This window comes from Sardina pilchardus, chromosome 18 (assembly GCF_963854185.1).
Source record: "Sardina pilchardus chromosome 18, fSarPil1.1, whole genome shotgun sequence".
Taxonomy (NCBI): domain Eukaryota; kingdom Metazoa; phylum Chordata; class Actinopteri; order Clupeiformes; family Clupeidae; genus Sardina; species Sardina pilchardus.
The window spans coordinates 7222024-7242472 of NC_085011.1; the positions used below are offsets into that span (position 1 = coordinate 7222024).

Here is a 20449-nt window from a genome sequence, read left to right on the forward strand (position 1 = left end):
AATCTCTACTGGGTCAGGCTCCAGCGGCTGGCAGCCATGCCCACTTATAGTGAACCTTTACAGGCTCCGGACGGTCCACCCTGCAGAGCCAGACAAACGCTCATGTCAGTCTTTTCAGAGGCGGTAGGGCAGCCACTGAATGAACATGGTCAGAAGCCTGTCTAACCAAAACAAATGGTAGGAAGTAGGAGAGACAAAAATCAAAAAGACCCTTGGAGTCACTGCTGCATGAGAATGTGCTGCATAGAAGCCATAGCGCTCGTCATGGAGACAGTGTCATTATCTCTATTGGTAACACGAGTTGAAGGCTACCACCGTCTTCTGTTGAGCTGTAACATTATTCATCAAAAGTCTCAGAGTATCTTATGAGACTAACAAGTGTGCAGTGTGTATGTGTGTGTGTGTGTGTGTGTGTGTGTGTGTGTGTGTGCGCGCGCGCGCGTGCATGCGTGCGTATAGAGTGTGTGGTGTGAGTGCATGGGGGCAGAGGAGAGTGCAAAGAAACTCAAATATTAGAAACAAAAAGGGGAAAAAAAAGAGATAAAATGACATTTTCATACATAATACACGTTCAAGTATGACATACTTCACAAATATAAAGTTGCGTGGTGTCCTTGGTCTTCCACTAGGCGCTTCAGAACAAAATAACATTTGGAGTTCACATTATAGCAAGAGGTTAGAAGAATTTGATTGGTGCGAGCGGTCATGTTAGAGATCAGTGTCAGTTGCAATATTATGTCCAAGAAGATGTAGGGGGTGAATAAATAGAACAAAGCTCATCTGGAAAAATTAAAAGAAACACTACTGGCCCTCGTCTTTTTTTTAGAACTCTCCACTCCTCTTCATCTCTGAGATGGCAGAGAGAGTACAGGGGAGTAGACATCTCCTGAGACCATATTCACAATTTACCACATCTTCTTTCTCTCTCTCTCTCTCTCTCCCCCTCTCATATCCCTATTATTCCCTCTTTCCTTACATTGTGCAGTTTAAAACAACTTCAGTGCCGACGCCTAATCCGTTTCCTTCTCCAGTGTTGGCTGATGCCTCTCGCTCGTGACGAGGTCTCGTTAATCTGGTGCGTGTATCGTAGCCTTGCGCCCCAGACGCAGCTGCCTTCAGTGACTTGGTAACCGGTGAACACAGGGGTGTGTGCGGATTTTTCAAAGTTGCTTTGCGTCGCGTTCGTCCATCCGTCATCCCTTCTTCCTTTCCTTCTTTCTTTCTTTTTTCTTCCTCCATCTCTCACTCTATCTCTCGGTCATCCTGCAGGTATGTCAGTAGCTTAAAGGGGAAAAGGAGTGGGATGGTGCAAGTCTTCTGTCAGTCCATGCTTCTGTGTACAGTACTAGATCTGTTTTGTGTATGCAATGCGTGTGTTTTGAGATGTATCCTGTACACAAATTTACGAGCGTGTTTATGTTATTATGAGTAAAAGGTATGTGTGTACGTATGTTTATGTGTATGTATGTGTGTGTTTGTGTGTGTGTGTGTGTGTGTGTGTGTGTGTGTGTGTGCGCACATGTGTATCTGTGTTTGGGAAAAGGGAGGAGAAAGGAGTTGGTGTCCGGGAGGTGGCATGGGACAAAGTCAGCTACACGTGGGGATGTGTTGTGCCAAGAAAGTCACTAGAGGAGAGACAGACAGGAGAAAGGAACACACACACACACACACACACACACACACACACACACACACACACACACACACACACACACACACACACACACACACACACACACACACACACACACACACACACACACACACACACACACACACACACACACACACACACACACACACACACACACACACACACACACAAAATAGAACAGAGAATTAAATTTAGCAGCGTCTCATCTCGCCCAGCTCTGATGAAACGTCTCCGCTGAAGGACGAGGGAGACAGAGAGCTCGTTAACCCTCATTGTCCTCACAGTCAATACTTTAATGAGATAGGTAGGGTTCAATCCAATTGATTATCATTGACCACAGGTCCTGCTGTATGGGCCTGTGAGTAGGGCTGTGTGGCTCTAAGCTCTTCAACAGCAGAAAAATCAGAGTCAGAGCTCTGGCACCATCAAAGTTCCTTTTAATGGACCAAATTAAGAGCAGTCTTTGAGTCTAGGAGTATGTGCGAAAAACTGTCTGAGGAAGGGCTGTAAGGGCTTGAAACGTAACTGAATAAAAAAAGGAACTTTATTGGGAACACGACAAATTTGGATGTGCGTGAGTCAACTTTTGTTTTCATAATGTGCCAATACTGAAATCAACAAACTGTGATAATGAGGAAATTTTATGGGGTCCTGCGAGGGCCAAAAAGGGTCTGAACGGCCATTTTGCAGACCTGTGTTGTACCTGAGTATATGTGGCAGCTCCAGACTCCTGTAGATGAATTTGTGTCGGTAGCCCAGGCTGACGGGGAAAGGGATGAACTGGACCTTGTGTCCACTCAGACTCTTGGACTGGGCAGCAATGTTGTACAGCTGAACAATGGGGAGAGGAGGTAAGGCGCGAGCATGTGCAGCACACGCACATATGACACACACAGTACACACACAGACATATTTTCCAGATGACAACAGATGCTGACTGGCCAATTACATTCAAAGAAGAAACGGTCATCTGAGTCAGAGAATGTATTATGAGCTGGCTCATGTTAGGAATGTGCAACACAGTACAGAAAAAGCAATCATTACAAGAGGGCTCGGAGGAGAAAAACAGTTCCAAATTACTAAGTGGTCTCTCTCTCTCTCTCTCTCTCTCTCTGTGTGTGTGTGTGTGTGTGTTATTTTTCTGTTGAGCTTGATGACCCATACCTTCTTTCCAAGGTGGAAGGGTACAACTGTGTCGTCCTCTGCATGCAGGATGAGAACAGGGCACGATATGTGGTTCACACTGTAACAGAAACGGAGAGAGAGAGAGAGAGAGAGAGAGAGAGAGAGAGAGAGAGAGAGAGAGAAAGCGACACAGATCTGAGTGAGGCTCAACTCACACAGGAGCAGGGTTAACAGAGCTTAAACTCCACATTTTGCAAAGACAAGGCAGCACCCCCAGCAGCATAACCCCAATAGTGGCTCAAAGTACCCCATGAAAACACAACAACACTGCTGTCCTGTCCCATCCTGTTTACCCCACTGAAGATACTAAATTAGAAGGCTTGGCCTTCTTTCCATGGATGCACTGGAGTCATAATCTTCCATCCTAATCACGGATAGCACGGTATCTACTTGGTGAACTTCACAACACAGAGGCAAACTTACTTCTCATCGCTGGCAAATCGAATGTCATTTGCCGTTATGGAATCCAGAAAGAACCAATCAAATCCAGGTAGGTATCTGTAGACCTATGAAGGACGGAGTACGAAAAGGAAATTACTTTATAGTCATTTTACCAATAGAATTATGTTTCCTAAACTTGAAGAGTTACGACAGACATTAAATGCTTACCATTGAAAAAGGATGGCTTTTGGCTTCCTCTCGAATATTGGTGAACGGCGACTCCAGTATCAAAGAATCTGGTGGAGTTCCTGCAAATTGAAAGGGCTGCATTTGAGCTGTTATGCTTTCGAATGATGTACAGTACTTAATTACCAGCACACAGAGGAACTGAAACACATATCAGGCTGTAAATAAGATGAAAGGACTATACTATATACAGTCTTGTAACTTTCACCCTCCCACTCACATTTCTATTGCAATGGACTGTACAGTACACCTCTCTAAGGGGGGAAGGGGGGGGGGGGGATTTGTAATGTGTTGAAACTGAGCTGGCCCTACAGAGAGGTGGAGAGAAACCAATACCTCTGGCTGTAATTCAGGCGTCAGAAACCTGAGCTCCAGTGGCAGAACAGGACCTGTGGGTTATCAAAGGCGTGTGTGTGTGTGTGTGTGTGTGTGTGTGTGTGTGTGTGTATGTGTGTGTATGTGTGTGTATGTGTGTGTGTGTGCCTAGAAACCACAAAGGATGATCTAGTTCCTCTTCTGCGGCGTGGCATGCCGTTATAGCCACATACCAAACAGGAATGAACCTCTGATGACCTTGACTTTGATCTCCATGCAACCGCCGCTGTTGATATGCCTCATCTCTACCCCTAATGCCTATGGTCACCCACCCTCGTCCATCTCCCCAAAGTCTTGCGTGCAGGAAGGACATTCGGACATGGGCCTGCTACCGCACTGTGCTGTGTATATATAGACCGCTTTTACAGGCGAGCTGAACGCGCACTCTGCTGCCAGTATCCCTTTCTGCTGACGCCTCGTTATTCTGTCGAGTGGCGCAGCTAGTGTAGTATAGTGCGGGGGGAGCGCGTGGGAGGGAGGGAGGGACGGAGGGAGGGATGGGGGGGGGGCGTTCGGAGAGGGAGCAGCAGGTTGAGTTTGAGCCCTGGCTGGGTTAGCAGAGCCTGAAGAACTCAAGGCTACAGGGAGAGAGAGGGCTAAATTTAGCGCTGGAATAATGAGCACGCGCTTACCTCGCTCACACAGATGTCGGACAAGGTTTGTGGCCACGCTGAGGAGGGGAAAAGAGAGAGAGAGAGAGAGAGCATATCTCATTTGTCACATGAACACATCTTATTAGTCATGATTCAGCAGTTCACCCAGGTCCCAGACACACATATACACACACACACACACACACACACACGCACACACAGTCTTTTGCACTTACAACACACAATTACACATACTAAACATCCAGCATTAGCAAGGTCAAAGAGACAAAAAGTAACAAAGAATTAGGCCAATTTTGCTGTTCTTCCTCCTAATTTCAAAATTTGTGTTGCATACAAAAAAATAAATATAAATATAAAAACAGACAGAATTTGATTTGATCTTGTACTGTATGTCACGTTGCTTTTCTCAAGGAAGCAGACGGTTCAGCATTATTTCGCTAGTAATCTGTTCCCGCGGTCTATGGAGAGCCTAGTTCTCATGGTCCTCATTGATCAACAGGGAAATGTGGGTCCCTCCCTCCCTCCAGGCCTCAGCACTCACCCAGTGCCCAGCGAGTGGCCCCAGATGTAGAGCGGCTTCCTGCCGGTCCTCTGCTTCAGCCACTGGTAGATGAAGTGGGCATCTGAGGTCATGCCCTTCTCAGAGGGACTGCCTTCAGAGTCGCCCCAACCTACACACACACACACACACACACACACACACACACACACACACACGTTACACTCCTGATGTGTCATGATATGTTACAACTGGATGAAAATAAATAAATAAATATATTTAAAACGTCACACTTACCTCTATAATCAAATGTGACTACATGGTAGCCCAATGAACTGAGAACCTGATAAACATAGAACGTAGAGCTGGGTTAGTATTCAAGAGCATGTCTTACAAAAGCATTTCATGCTCTTTAAACTAGACTCACATATTTTTCACTTTTTCACCATTAAGCTTGCATCTGCGAACCTGTTGTTAGGACAAGCCTGAAGAATCAACAACAGACAATAAGTCTGAATGCGCATCCGCAAATATTTACACAATTTTACCATAGAATACCACGTTCGTGGAACAATCTCCTGATGAAAGATCACCCATGGCAACAGCACCATAATGGTATTCCTAACATATGGAGCCAAATTTTGTCCATACATGCTTCTCTGTCAGATGTTCCTTTGAGTTGAGTAAAATACAAATGTAAACGAAAACAATCCAGCAGCTGGGTGTGTCCACTCACCTTATAGAGCTGCACTCTGTGGTCTCCTCCCCTGAAAGAGCAGACATACGGAGCTTAGCATACGTGACAGGACAGACATGCCTACACTGTGGTCAGAAGGGCTTGGGTGGTGCGTCTCTTGGCACCCTCATAAGGTGCTTCTCAACATGCCTCCTCGATGCTCGATGCTCGATCCTCGAGGGGCGTTCCCACTGATCTATAACTAACACTGGATAGACTATCCCATTGTTGCCGCCCCATCATTCTTTATGTAGATCAGTGAGGATCGAGGCCCGAGGAGCGAGGGAGGACGTATAAACGCTGCATGAGAGGCACCTATAGTCATTGCCAAATCCAAAGACCCATAGTTGACAGAGTGAGTTCAGGGTTGACAGTTGAGTCCTGCGAGGGCTGAATGTGGGCCACAGAGGGATCACTGAAGCCAAACTCTAATTCAGGACAAAATGGGATCGCTGTCCAGGAAACGTACAAGCCATATTGTGAAGACCCATTTAGTAGGACACTTTATTCAGAGCACGTTCCCAGTGGATCATGTTTGGGGGGGGCGAGGGTGGTGGTGGATTATATTTTCATTTTAAATTTTGAGTCCAATTACCTAGCGTTTCACACAAGACAGATTTCAATAAGTAATACACTTTTTTTTTTTTATTCCAATACAGAAATCTTCAGGGGGAAAGACAGTAATACACGGCGTCTTACCTGGTGCCAGCGTTTCCGTGGAGATAGAGCATGACGGGGTGGAAGGACTGGAGCGTGTTCTCGTACCACTCGTGGTCCTTCCCCTGGGCCTCCTTCCACATGTGTGCGGGGACCGTGTGCCTGAGGGACGGACACACCCATACACACACACAGACACAGACACAACAAACACACACAGGAAGGGACATCAGACAGTGGAAGAGGACAGGCACAAGAGACACTGCCTCACAATGAATACTACAGGTACAGGACCAGAGGCTGAGTTTTGAGTTTGGATAGAGAATAGGGGGTCATTTGGGAATAATTTCATTGTGGCTATTCTATTCTATTTTATTCTATTCTGTATTTCCGTTTCTTCTTATGTGTTCTTCTTGTATGCAGCATATTGCTGTATTGAACACATTGGTGGGTGAAATTCAGATCCTGGCAGTTTATTGTGCACACATCACAAGCTTGCACGTTGGATGTGCAGAGGACCCACGGGCCTGCTCTGTCCTTTCCACTAAAACTGAATGTCCCCCAGCCCTGTGGGCAAGATCCACAAGGTCCTCTGTGTCCTCGCCGCAATCACTCACACAGATAACAGCTGACACAAACACAAAGTCTCTTTCCTCTCTCTCTCGCTCACACACACACACACACATACACACACACACACACACACACACACACACACACACACACACACTCCCTGGGCAATAAACTGTGCATCGGCGCCCTCAGACTTAAGGCACTTTTCACACCCTTATGGGCGATGGCTCAAGGGTGAACAAGGAAAAGCACGAGAGAGAGAGAAAGAGAGGGGGAGTAAGAACGAAAGAACGGAGGACAGAAAACAGGAACAAAAGCTTCTAATTCTGTCCCTCCGTCCTTCCCTTTGCTTGCTCACTGGCGAGGATAAAGGGCACAGGAGCCCTCGAGCATGGGCACTGGTGCCAACGTACCACACGCCGACGTTGATGCCCTCCTCCGGCTGCAGGTAGAAGTTGTGGGTGTGGTTGAGGCCCTGGTCCTGCGGCCGCTTCAAGTCGATGAAGTAGGGCATCCGCACTGCGAGGAGAGGAGAGGAGGAAGCAGAGGAGAGAGGAAAGGAGAGAAGGAGAGAGAGGAGAGTGAGGAGAGAGAGGAGAGGGGGAGAGGAAAAAAGAGAAGAAAAGAGAGGAGAAAATGGAGAGGTGAGGAGAGAAGAGGGGATAGATAGATAGATAGATAGATACTTTATTGATCCCCAAGGGGAAATTCAAGGTCCCAGCAGCTTAAGACACCACACACAACATACAGTACAATGTAAACAATGTAAACAGGAAAATTAAAAAGCAAATCAACAATCAACATGACTAAAGGAGCAATAGAATAATATAGATAAGGTATGCATGAATGTACTGAGGATTGGTACTGTGATCCAGTCTGAGGTGTGTGTCAAGTGGAGGAGAGGAGAGAAAGAATGAGCAAGGAGAGAGGGACAAAGGACAGAACAGGTTAGTTTACAGTTACACCATCATGGCTGTGTCACAGGAACGGAAACAAATGACCCTCACTGTGGGGGGAGGGGTGGAGGAGGGGTGGAGGAGGGGTGGAGGAGGGATGGAGGAGGGTGGAGGCCGTGGTGCTGATGGGGAGGTGGGAGGTGGAGGGACTGCAGAGTGGGGGCAGGCCTACTGGAGAGCGTGACTGATGCTTCACCAGATAAAGCACCCAGTTAAGACTTCCTGTGCAGACAGTCCTGTGAAGACTTGCGTCTTTCACTTCACTTGAGATCACTGGCTGCCTAAAGGCTCGCGCTGCCACCGCTCGCTACATCCACAGCAAGAAAACCTGCTTTAAAAAAGCTCAATCGTCGCGGCTAGAAGCAGTTACTATTTACGGCGCCCGAGGAGAATCGTCCCACTAGTGCGAACTGATCTGGTGAAGGGAGGGATTTCATGTTACACGAATGCAGTCTGACATGTTGAAGCAAAAAGGACGAAAAAAAGATCTCTGTGATAAAAAACACCACGCGGCTTTACACGCTTTCATAATGATGCTTTCTCAAGTGATCACCACGGCTTGGCTCTGTGCGCCAGCTAATAACACAGCGGACTGTTGTGGCCGTTTGTGCTGAGCGTCATGGCAGATGAGCCGCTGACTCATGAATGTTTTAAGCGTGACGCAGGGCTGCTTCTCCCCGGGCCCCGGCTGGCAGGCGAGGGGGCTGGGGACGGGGACGGCGCTTGGGTTGCAGGCGCCCACGGAGAATATCGGATGGAGCGGCCCGCTTATGCGGCCCCGGCAGATGGAATATCCGCTGCCGCGCTCCACTTCCGTATGGGGTTCCACATAGGGTCCGGTTTCAGGGTCAGTCGACATGTGCTGAATGGATGCGCTCACTCACTCACACACACACAGAGAGACTTTTACACACACACTTTTACACGTGAACACGCACACACTCACGTACATACAAACACACATGCTCAGCTGAAAGTCACCCTCAATAGTCAATTTAAATCAATAGAATCCTCTTTTGTTTAACAGACTGGATTCAGGACACCACTAAAGCACAACTGCCAAGGGTCTGCACATACAGAAATCCTCATAGAGAACGCTTGATTGTGGGATCATATCTCCGGCTTGGATTAAAAAGAAGGCTGTGAATCTTATCAGAGTGTTATTGGCAGAGGGTCAAACTCACCAAAATTTAAAAACACTAGTTTGGCTTGAATGGAGGGGCAGAGTTTGATGATAACTGGGATGGCCAGGTAGAAGCCCAGCAGCCACATCAACATCCTCCTGAGTCTCCATAGAAGGCCCCTCCTGGAGAAAACACACACACACACATAAGGCAAACCAGGTCATTGGCAGCGACACGCATTATCATCAACAACATTTAAGGCAAACCATGTTAGTGGCACCAGGTATTTCACAAAGCAACAAACAAAAACAAGTCAATAAAAAAGCAATTGGGTTTCTGGCTGAATGAACACAAAACACGCTGATGGATGACATTTTCATTCCGAACCTGCTTTTATTAATGCCATCGCAAATGATATGGAAACAAACAAACAAACAAACGTGAAAACATTCATGAATGGCTTTATGGATTTGTTCTGGAAATGTTTAGGGCACCCAAAAAGGGATATGCAAAAGGCGAACATGTGAAATGTAGATGGCTGCATGCCTGGCTGGCTGACCGACTCTCTCGCTGTCCTCCAACCCCCCAGGAGTTTCTGCATCACATGACTCCACACCCGCGCTTCTAATTTGATGATAAGAGCTCCTGACTAATGCAGGGCCTTTAGTGCACAGGAGCTGAGCAGTCGACTCATCATTCTACAGCGTGACCCCCCCCACCCCAGCACATGGCGCTAGCTGCCCACATACATTACCAATACCTCCTGCACAGACAGGGCCCTGAACAAAGCCAATTACAGGCAGCCAAAGCATTCCGACCTTATTTGAAATTCATGCCCGTTGTACTACTAGGGCTTCTGAAGATACCTCTTCCACAATAGACTCTAAACCCAAAGAGCCAGACTCATGTCTTGCTGGCTGAATTTGACTCATATGCACGATCGACTGTCTGGGCCATTGCAATGTCATGTTCTGGAGTCGCTTGGATACTCACGGAGTTACGGCTGCAAAACAAAACAACATGTACGTGTGCGTGTGCGTTCATGTCTGTGTGTGTACACAGAACACCTGCGGTAATTTGAGTGGGGAGTGTTTTGTTCCCAATGAGTTGAGGGCTGTCTGGCATCCCTTGGTTTTCCACTCTCTTTGGGCAGGGGGGGTGTGGGGGGGTCTGACCCGCTTTTCCGCCCTCAGTCGCACCTGACCGTCGGCCCGCACTATCGGCAAGCCTCCCCAGGCACGGTCACAGGAGCATTACATCACCACGTTTCTATTTGTGTTGCGTAAGCCTCCCAGCAGCGTGTGGCACATAAGCCCAGCATTATGTGTACATGTGTGTGCCTATCTGTGTGAGAGTGTGTGTGTGTGTGTGTGTGTGTGTGTGTGTGTGTGTGTGTGTGTGTGTGTGTGTGTGTGTGTGTGTCTGCAGCCAGCCTAGCGAGCAGCCTAACTAGCAAGAGCAGCCTGGGGAACACAGCGCTGGAAGACAGGGGTGGTAATGACGGCGTGGTTGGGGTGACTCAGACAGTGAGCACAGGTTTTTCCTGGGTGGGAGTTATTTTTTGTTGGGGGGGGGGGGGGCCCTTACCCCTGTGGGAGGCAGCAGAAGGTGATGAGGCCTGGGCCCACGCACACTGCCAAGGCCCTGTGGTGCAAGAACACAAACAGCGTTGACTGCAATGAAGGTTTGTTTAAAAGCGTACTCTGATTCTCAACTGATAAGACTTTTACACCTCGTGGTCCTTTCCATGTTTGCTGAATTGGTTTTAGCATGCACACAGTCCTGGGTCTGCGGACGTGAAAAATAAACACGATTGCTTGCAACGACTCGTATACCATTTAAGCCGCATAACATGCTGCCTCAGGAGCATGGAAGGTAGACGGTTTAACTTGTTTTGCTGTTGAGACAACCACAATTTCTTTGTCACTCCTCATGACATTACATTGTCTCACCATACCCCCAGAACTGTTGTGTGTGTGTGTGTGTGTGGGGTAGTAAGTTGGTCCTTCATTCAGCAGTCGATGACCTCTTCTGCCCCCCGGTGACCTTTGGGCCCGACGCAGAGCCGTGGGCACTGACATGTCATGATGAGGTGGCTGACGCGTCAGTCAGCCAGGGAGGTAGCACATTGCCATGGCAACCCTCGGGCCGCACACTCACATGGACTGCTGACTCCAAACTCGAGGTAGGGCATAACCTTTAGAGCACTGGACTCTATATATACACACACACAGATAGTGATAATGCATGTGTGAGTATGCAAGTAGTCATGTGAAAGTCATGTAGGGTTTTGTGATGACAAGATATCTGGAGCTGCACGGTTACGTCTCCGTGAGTACCTTTGAACATATAATTATTCCCCATGTGAAACACAGCATGTACTCTGTACCAAATCCAACAGGAACAGAAGTGGCCTTTCATTTCCCAGATTGCACAGTAGCCATTATATCAGTCAGTCACTGTTGCTCTTGTTTTCCAGTCTTCCAAAGAGGAACGTGATTCTCACTAACAAACATAAACAAGAATCTTACTCTTTCTCCCTCTCTGTGATATACACACACTCTTAATCTCTCTTTCCCCAACTCACACACTGCATCTCTCTCTCTGTCTCTTGCACACACACACACACACACACACACACACACACACACACACACACACACACACACACACACACACACACACACACACACACACACACACACACACACACACACACACACACACACACACACACACACACACACACACACACACACACACACACACACACACGGCTATCTGTACTTAGACGTGTCTTGTGCAGCACAAGTCTGTGTGAGATGCCAGCCTCCTCTGAGAGAGTGCACCGAGAGCTCTTCCCTGGCACCATGAATTATGCAGCGCACTTGAAAGAGACTGTTAGACTCGGCATACAGTGCCATTGAGGAGCCGGGGAGAGACTGATGGAGAGAGAGAGGGACATGGAGAAAGACACAGAGAGGGGGGGGGGGGGGGGGAGGCGCTGAGAGATAGGGAGAGAGAAAAAACGGGGGCAGATGGAGTGAGATAGAACGCAAAAAGGTAGTGAGGGAGTGAGAGAAAGAAAGAGACAGGCGTGTGTGTGTGTGTGTGTGTGTGTGTATCTGTGAGTGTCTGTGTCACTGAGCGTGAGTGAGGAGTGAGTGAAGTTAATGTGGAATTGTTTGCCCTCCTCACCGCATCTTAAAAGAAGACTTTCTCAGGCTGACCAAGGTATAGGCCTTCTTCCCTACCGACACCATTACCTGCTCTGTAACATCACCAGGCTACAGTCCTGATAGAGACAGAAGAGAATCAAACTAATCCACCTAGCCCTTCACACACACACACACACACACACCCATCCTCATGATGTGACTTGAATAAGGGACAGAGGTCATTGTGTGACACAGAGAAACAGGAAGGCTGTGGTGAGGCCACATCATGCCTGTGTGTATTACGCAGCAGGCAGCATGGCAGCCTCTTTGAACCAAGCCACAGGATAGGACCGCTTCCTGGAGGTGCCTGCGCTGTAAAGTGTTTCTGCTGCCCTGATGGGTTTTGTGTGTGTGTGTGTGTGTGTGTGTGTGTGTGTGTGTGTGTGTGTGTGTGTGTGTGTGTGTGTGTGTGTGTGGGCGGCGGCATAACAGCGACCTGCTGCTTCAGCTGTGTGTGCATGCTGCAACTTGTGAATAACCTGATGTCTATCAATCAATTCAAATCAAATCAAATCAAATCAAATATTGCTTTATTGGCATGAATGTGTCAAGTCATTGTTGCCAAAGCTACAAGAATAACATGTTAATAATCAACTTTACATTAGTAAGGGGATACAAATGAAATAATTGCAAAAACAGCAACAATAATAATAATAATAATATCAAAATAGTAGATCGTAAATTATGTTAGAAGGACAGTAATAGCTTCAGCAGTAGTAGGCTATTATACTGTAGAAAAAGAAACTTATACAAAACAACAACAAAAACTTATAAAAAATACCTAGTAGATAGTAATAAGTTCAGCAATAGCCTACTACTGTATACTGTAGAAAAAGAAACTTATAGAAAACCTGTGAAATTCTGTGTCTCTGCATGGACCAGGGGAGCAAATGTTAATGTTTGTTCCGTTGTAGGTGTAGGTGTCTGTGTGTGTGTGTGTGTGTGTCTGTGTGTGCCTGTGTGTGTCTGTGTGTGCCTGTGTGTGTGTGCCTGCGTGTGTAAGTGCATATGTGTGTGTGTGTGTGTGTGTGTGTGTGTGTGTGTGTGTGTGTGTGTGTGTGTGTGTGTGTGTGTGTGTGTGTATGCATGTTTCCCTGGTGAGTGTGATCACTCCTCCACATGGGGTGGAAAGAGGAAAGATGGAAACACCTGCTATTCAAAAATTGGCCCCACAAAACCCTGACCCAAGTCTGGCTTAGCTGGACAGTCACTGCACTCCTACCTCCCAGTCCCAACCCACCCTCACGGCCCCACCCCCAAAACCAGGCCGACAGATGGTAGCCAGAACTGTGGAGCATGCCAGGCGGAGCCTCCTCCACCCACAAACACACCACCCTCAAATACACACCTTACATGTTTGCTGCACCTTCAGCCCAAATCAACATGCCAGCAGCACAGAGTCTGTTCAACTATTGTTCGTTAGCCTGCTACAATGAAGGGCCACCTATGTCCTCATCTGATCTGTAATGAACAGGTGTTGACTGCCATACAGAGCGTAGGAGGAAGAGACAAATACTAGGAGGGGCAAAAAAGAGAATGACATAGAAAGAGAGAGAGAGAGAGAGAGGGAAGAAGAAAGAGAGAGAGAGAGAGAGGTGTGATGTGTCTGTGATCTGCTGTGCTGGACTAGCAGAGTAGGCTGAAGTACCTGCACGTTTAACACCCTTGCAGCTAATGCGTTTAGTGGTGCAGCCAGGTCACACAAATCTTCTGCCATCTGGGCCTCATTACGCTGGCGGACATGAAAGGGTGGGGGTGCAGAGGAGACAAAACTCCACACCGTCCCGCCGGATGAGACTCAGCAGCCGCTTGGGGCAAGACCATTTAAGGCATTATTGCATGTCCTAAAAGTCCTCCATAGAGTGGAACTACGAACACTAAACTTTCTATGATCTTGTAGGACTTTCTAGTCCACACATTTATTTTGGCATAATGCACCAATATTTACAAACACAAAACAAATATATCCTCTTTAACTGTTGATAATGAAGTTATTGGTTACTGTTAGATTATGGTCTGGACTCCCCAGAGTGTTGGCTCACCACCCCCACCCCCCATTCCCAGTCGCCCTCGCCCTGGCCAAGGTCAGTGCGGCTGGGAGGACCTTGAGACACCCGTGGCTGGCAGAATGGGTGCAATCAGAGCCGGCTCGCTAATGCACCCTGACAACAGAGGAGGAGGAGAAGGAGGAGGAGGAAGAGGAGAGCGCAGTTCAGAGCAGGACTGCCACGGCGACTCCATCTGCCTCCGCCGTAGCTGGGCCTGAGGATGAGCGGGAGTGGGTGGGGGGTCAGATGTTTGATTTGGGGGGGGGGGGGGGGGGTTGTGTGCAGAACAGTCACAGTGCAGCTAGAGCCTGACCGATATGGGATCTTTTTTTTGTTTTTTTAAAGACACACACCGATATCAATATTTGAGGTTTAAAAAAAAAAAAAAAAAAGATAAAATCAGCCATCATTCATTCCATTCACTCCATGCTTACATGTGAACAGCTTTGCAATACAATAAGGTATTGTACAATACAATAATAAGGTACACTAAGGTTGCTAGGTAATAAGGTAAAATAAGTTTACCTTATTACCTAGCAACTGCCATGCAACCACAGCTATGACTTCAGACCCCACTTTGTTGTTATATGCGCCTGCCTAGTAGCTAGTTGTTCTATAATGTAGAAGGGACAGCAGCAGGGAAAGGAGTCCAAAGCCAGTGCATGTGTCTGCGTCAAGGAATGCATCTGGGCAGACATAAGAGACCATTGACTGTATACAGTCTATGTAAGAGACCATAGGAAATGTTTCAACATGATGTATAGGCTGCTACACAGTACCACCACTCCCCCCACACGCATCATGCATAAGGGCATAGAGGAACAGAAGGGATACCAACATTTAGCCGATAAATAGCTTCAATGCAAACTGCTTTTCACTCTTTGTGAATGTTTACAGTGTCAAAATGTACCAACCCCGTATTACATGCAAGGATGATGCTCGAATTACTTGGGAGCTCATCTTGAGTATGCATCAGAGGGAGGGAGAGAGAAAGAAAGAGAGAGAGAGAGAGACTGGAAGGTTCCAGGTGGCTTGTCATTGCTGATGTCTCCTTTTTCATATAAAAACGTATAACTGCTTGTAACAACGTAATACTAAGCATAGTATAGTTATTATTGTGTTATTGATGTGTAGAGTTTATGGATTACAACCAGACTCTGAAGAGGACAAGTAGTGTCTAAAAGTGAGGACACTCTCCGATTTCTGCTTATAGGCCTATTCCAGTTGTTTACAGTACTTACAAGCACTGTTTGCTATAGAGCACTTGTCAAAGAGGTGGACAAACACCCACAAAGGAGGACTCCAGGGCTTGAAATTCGGACAAATGGTAACTCTGTCTAGGCAAATATTGATATTAGCTAAAGCTATCGTAGTGGATAACTACCTTAGCTACTGTGAGTATGGTCAGAAGATGTATAGAATGACAGTCGAAAGAGAAAATTATAGTGCTGTTGCAAAATTATTCTGCATTAATGTTTCACAAATACACCAACAAGTTGGTGTATCCACTAATGCTAACATAACTCTACTGTTGGACATTATATTAAGCTGGAAAGACAATAATGGAAATTTAGATGGAGGATCAGTATTTGCCTTTCCACTACTTAAATTTTAAAATAGTTCCCAGATGTAACAAATGGTGATACCGATAGATCGGCAAATAGTTCATGTCGGCCGGTAATATTGGCACACCGATTTCGGTTCTAAATGCAACTGAGGTTTCCAGGCTTGCTGCTCTTCACTGGACTGTCTCAACCTAGGCCACAGCTTCTCTGATCAAACACCTAATTCCTCACTATTGATCATGTGTAACAGGCTGAGCTGTGAAAGCCCCCACACATCTGAGTGAGTCATGTCCAGGACTCTCAGAGGAACTTCGATATTCTGACAGATAATTCCCCCCAAACTGTCTCCGAGAAAGCCTCTGTTTCTGCATGGTCGACTGACACTGTTTGGAAAACAAAGTATCCTTATCCAACTAAGACAGTTGACGGTAACAAGGTGGGGCCACTAGAATAATCTCCATTTTGTCAAACAGGTAAAGATTATTAAACAAGCATCTCCCACATGGGAGATAAATGAGCCAAGTGAAGACATCAAATTCCTCCCTAAGGTCAGATGGATCTCTGGAAGGTCTTCAATTTCAGTCTTACTTGATTTCTGCCACAATCAAAGAGATATTTCCGTCTTTTGGAATATGGATCGTACAGCAGCTCAGTACTTCTGCAGGTCATCTTAGATATCCGGAAAGATCCTTGTTTCTAAAATTGTACAGTGGTACTGGTACTGCACCTCCCCCACACATGCATAGGTGAACACAGACACACAGACAGACAGACAGACACACACACACACACACACACACACACACACACCTTAGCGAACAACAGACACTCCACCCAGGAGTGATGCTGGTGAGCAAAAAGAATACAACAATATCTGCAGTTCATGACACAGCCAATCTACAGGCACAAGCTCAACACACACACTCAAAGAGGGAGTGGGGAGAGCGGAAAAGAAAAAAACATGGCTATCAAAACATACTAATTCAGATTTGCCCGAGTGAACAAACGGCTTATTCAAAATACACACTAAAGTCTCTGGCCAACAATGTGTCTCCCTGCTGTGTGCATTGTGCTGGGTGTAGCACAATACACGGCTTTATCAGCTGTCTTGGCTCAGGTCAGTCCCTGCAGCAACGTGCTGTTGCCTGTTGCACCCACCCCTTCAGAGTGAGCAACTGCTTGGTTATGGTTCTTAGATAAGACTGTCCTAAGAACTCTTATCAGCTGCTGATCCATGGGTGTAGTTCTACATGAAAACAGAGCACCACTTTTGAGATGACCACTTCTCAGGTGATCTGTGGGTAGAGTTTTGGATAAAATAAAGCATCGCTGCTAAATAACTCGAAGTCGATCTGTGAGTGTCCGGTACAACGGCGCTGATTTAACAGGCTTCTAGCCTGAAGGGCATCATGTGGCAGAGCTTCGGCATCATGTGGCAGAGCTTCGTTCTGATCCATGAAAAATGACGAAACGGAATCGACAAGAAAGATTGCCGCCTCGTGCCACGGCAAGGATGGATGGACGCAAGCCAATGGGAGATGCTTCCGGAAGAAAAAGGAGCCGTCTCTGGCCCTCACACAGGCTCGCTTCAGTGGGACCTGTCAGGTGTACTAAGATAAATAACCTGCAGCAACCTCCAAACTCTCCACAGAAGTTACAGGCCAGGGAGAGGGAGAGGGAGAGGGAGAGGGAGAGAGAGAGAGAGAGAGAGACAGAGAGAGAGAGAGAGAGAGAGAGAGAGAGAGAGAGAGAGAGAGAGAGAGAGAGAGAGAGAGAGAGAGAGAGAGAGAGAGAGAGAGAGAGAGAGTGAGAGAGAAAAAGAGAGAGAGTCCACACACTAAGACAGTGGCCGAGCACTTGGCTGGGAGGCCTCTTCGCTGCAGAACAAATCAATCAGCTTTAATAGAGCGATTAGGAATTAGGGCTCTTGCTGCCAAAACTGTGGCTGAATTTGTTAGTTAATGCATGCACAACGGCGCAGGACTGCAAGTCTTCCGATTTCTATCAACAAGTCCCTTTTGATTATGTAACATGGACTCCCGGTTTAAAATAGATGGCCTCTGAGTTTTGTACGAAATGCACAGCCTACCTGTTTTGTGCTGCATATTTCAAAGCTGTACTGTGGATCACCGTATCAGCAATTGTAAATCTTTAAAGCTGTAAATCACATTGTCTCAGGGAATCATTCAAATCAATGAAAGCAACAGCCTGACTGAAAAAGAGGTATCTATGTGACCTAAATGTAGGCTAGACAGTGAGCGCAGTGCTGAAAACCATGGATAATAAATATATAAAAGGTATTTCCCCATCTCTGTTGCTTAGCTGCCATAATACACAATGACAGTGAAGTCAAAGCCACCACATGCAGAGTACGGCCCAAGGGGAGAGGAGAAGAGAGTCAGGTGGCAGGGATGCAACCCTGGCAGGAGAGTTCTTCGAGACCTACTGTGGAGCTGAGGAGGAGGTAGGGGGATACAGTGCCACGCACTTTCAAATCCTATTCAGATGTCAAGTCAAGTCAAGTCAAGTTTATTTATATAGCACATTTCATACACAGAGGTCATTCAATGTGCTTTACATAAACAAAAACCAAACAGTAATTATAGCAGATAAAAGCATAGATGGGCAAAGAGTAATAGTAATAAAAATAATAATAATAATAATAATAAAAAGATCATAATAGAAAATAAAAACAAAGCATAAATCAAGATCAAATCAATAAGGAATAATTAACATAAAAGACTCCAGATGGAGTAATTAAGAGACAGTTAGCAGAAAGCATCTGAGAACAATTTGGTCTTAAGTCTAGATTTAAAACAGGCTGCAGTTGGGGCCTTTTTAATGTCATCAGAAAGTTGGTTCCAAAGCTGAGCCGCATAGCAGCTAAAAGCTGCTTCGCCATGTTTAGTTCTAACAGCAGGCTTTACTAAGAGGTTTTTCTCCTGAGACCTCAGAGGACGAGAAGGTGTGTACTGCTGAAACATGTCTGATAGGTATTTAGGTCCTGCTCCATTTACTGATTTATAAACAATTAGTAGTGTTTTAAAGTCAACTCTGTGACATACTGGAAGCCAGTGCAGAGATTTAAGAATTGGAGTAATGTGCTCAGTTCTTTTTGTTTTTGTGAGAACCCTAGCTGCTGCATTTTGAATCATCTGAAGCTGTTTGATAGTCTTTTTAGGAAGGCCTGTGAAAAGCCCATTGCAGTAATCAACCCTGCTAGAGATAAATGCATGAATGAGTTTTTCTAAGTCATGTTTTGACATTAGCCCTCTCAGTTTGGCAATATTTTTGAGGTGATAAAAAGCTGATTTAGTTATCATTTTCATGTGACTGTTGAAATTTAGATCACTGTCGATTAATACACCGAGATTTTTAACAGTATCCTTTGCTTTCAATCCTTTTGTTTCAAGGAGAGTGGCAACCTTAATCCTTTCCTCCTTTTTACCAAATATAATTGCTTCAGTTTTTTCTTTGTTCAGCTGAAGAAAATTTTGAGCCATCCAAGTGTTGATTTGTTCTATACACTGACATAGAGATTCAAGGGGACCATAGTCTTTTGGTGACAGAGCTAAGTAAATTTGTGTGTCATCTGCATAGCTATGATATGAAATCAAATTATTTTGGATGATTTGTCCAAGTGGGAGCATATAGAGGTTGAATAATAGTGGCCCCAAGATCGACCCCTGGGGAACACCACAGGTCAGGGATGTTGGTGTTGAGGTACAGTTGCCGATGGCAACAAAGAAGCTCCTTTCTTGTAGATATGATTTGAGCCAGTTTAGAACTATGCCTGTAAATCCAACCCAGTGTTCTAGTCTGTGTAGTAAAATATTGTGATCAACAGTGTCAAATGCTGCGCTAAGGTCCAGTAGCACTAGGACTGATGTTTTACCAGAATCTGTGTTGAGACGTATGTCATTGAAAACCTTAATGAGAGCTGTTTCAGTGCTGTGATTTGCCCGAAAACCAGACTGAAAGTAATCAAAATACCCATTTGATGTTAGGAAGGTGGTTAGTTGATTAAAGACTACTTTTTCAATAATTTTGCCAATAAAAGGTAGATTGGATATGGGCCTGTAATTGTTTAAAATGGAGGCATCCAGGTTATTCTTCTTGAGCAGTGGCTTTACAACAGCTGTTTTTAGTGACTTAGGAAAAGTGCCAGACAGCAGTGATGTATTTACAATGTGAAGGACATCTGAGGCTATAAGGTGAAAAACAGTTTTGAAGAAATTTGTAGGCAGGGTGTCTAAGACACACGTGGAGGAGCTGAGAATCTGTACTGTTTTTTCAAGTGTTTCGTAGTCTATCAAATTGAACTCTGACATCAAGTTAAGTTTCCCTCTATTTGTAGCTGGAAGTTCCGGGTGTTGAATGAGTAATTTAGCAGATATATTGAGTCTGATTTTGTCAATTTTACCTTTAAAAAAACATGAAAACTCATTGCATTTATTAGTTGAGAGAAGTTCGGGCACTAATTGTGAGGGAGGATTTGTTAACTTTTCGACAGTGGAAAATAAAACACGAGTGTTATTTGAACTCCTACTGATGATGTTAGAAAAGAAAGACTGTCTTGCTTTGCACATTTCAAAGTTATATGTGCGGAGCATGTCTT

The 20449-nt window shown here is 45.9% G+C and overlaps 1 protein-coding gene across 1 annotated transcript in view; it reads right to left on the reverse strand.

The window, feature by feature from the left end:
* abhd12 (abhydrolase domain containing 12, lysophospholipase) overlaps positions 1–20449 on the reverse strand; it is a 25309-nt gene continuing 4860 nt past the window's right edge. Inside the window, exons 3-15 of the mRNA XM_062519364.1 lie at positions 10588–10644; positions 9061–9182; positions 7334–7439; positions 6390–6509; positions 5691–5721; positions 5252–5297; positions 4997–5126; positions 4474–4511; positions 3449–3528; positions 3263–3345; positions 2819–2897; positions 2358–2485; positions 1–1625 (exon numbers count right to left, since the gene is read on the reverse strand). Of these exons, the coding sequence (XP_062375348.1) occupies positions 1592–1625; positions 2358–2485; positions 2819–2897; positions 3263–3345; positions 3449–3528; positions 4474–4511; positions 4997–5126; positions 5252–5297; positions 5691–5721; positions 6390–6509; positions 7334–7439; positions 9061–9182; positions 10588–10644 (1054 nt within the window). The 3' untranslated portion in view covers positions 1–1591. The remainder of the gene's footprint in view (positions 1626–2357; positions 2486–2818; positions 2898–3262; positions 3346–3448; positions 3529–4473; positions 4512–4996; positions 5127–5251; positions 5298–5690; positions 5722–6389; positions 6510–7333; positions 7440–9060; positions 9183–10587; positions 10645–20449) is intronic.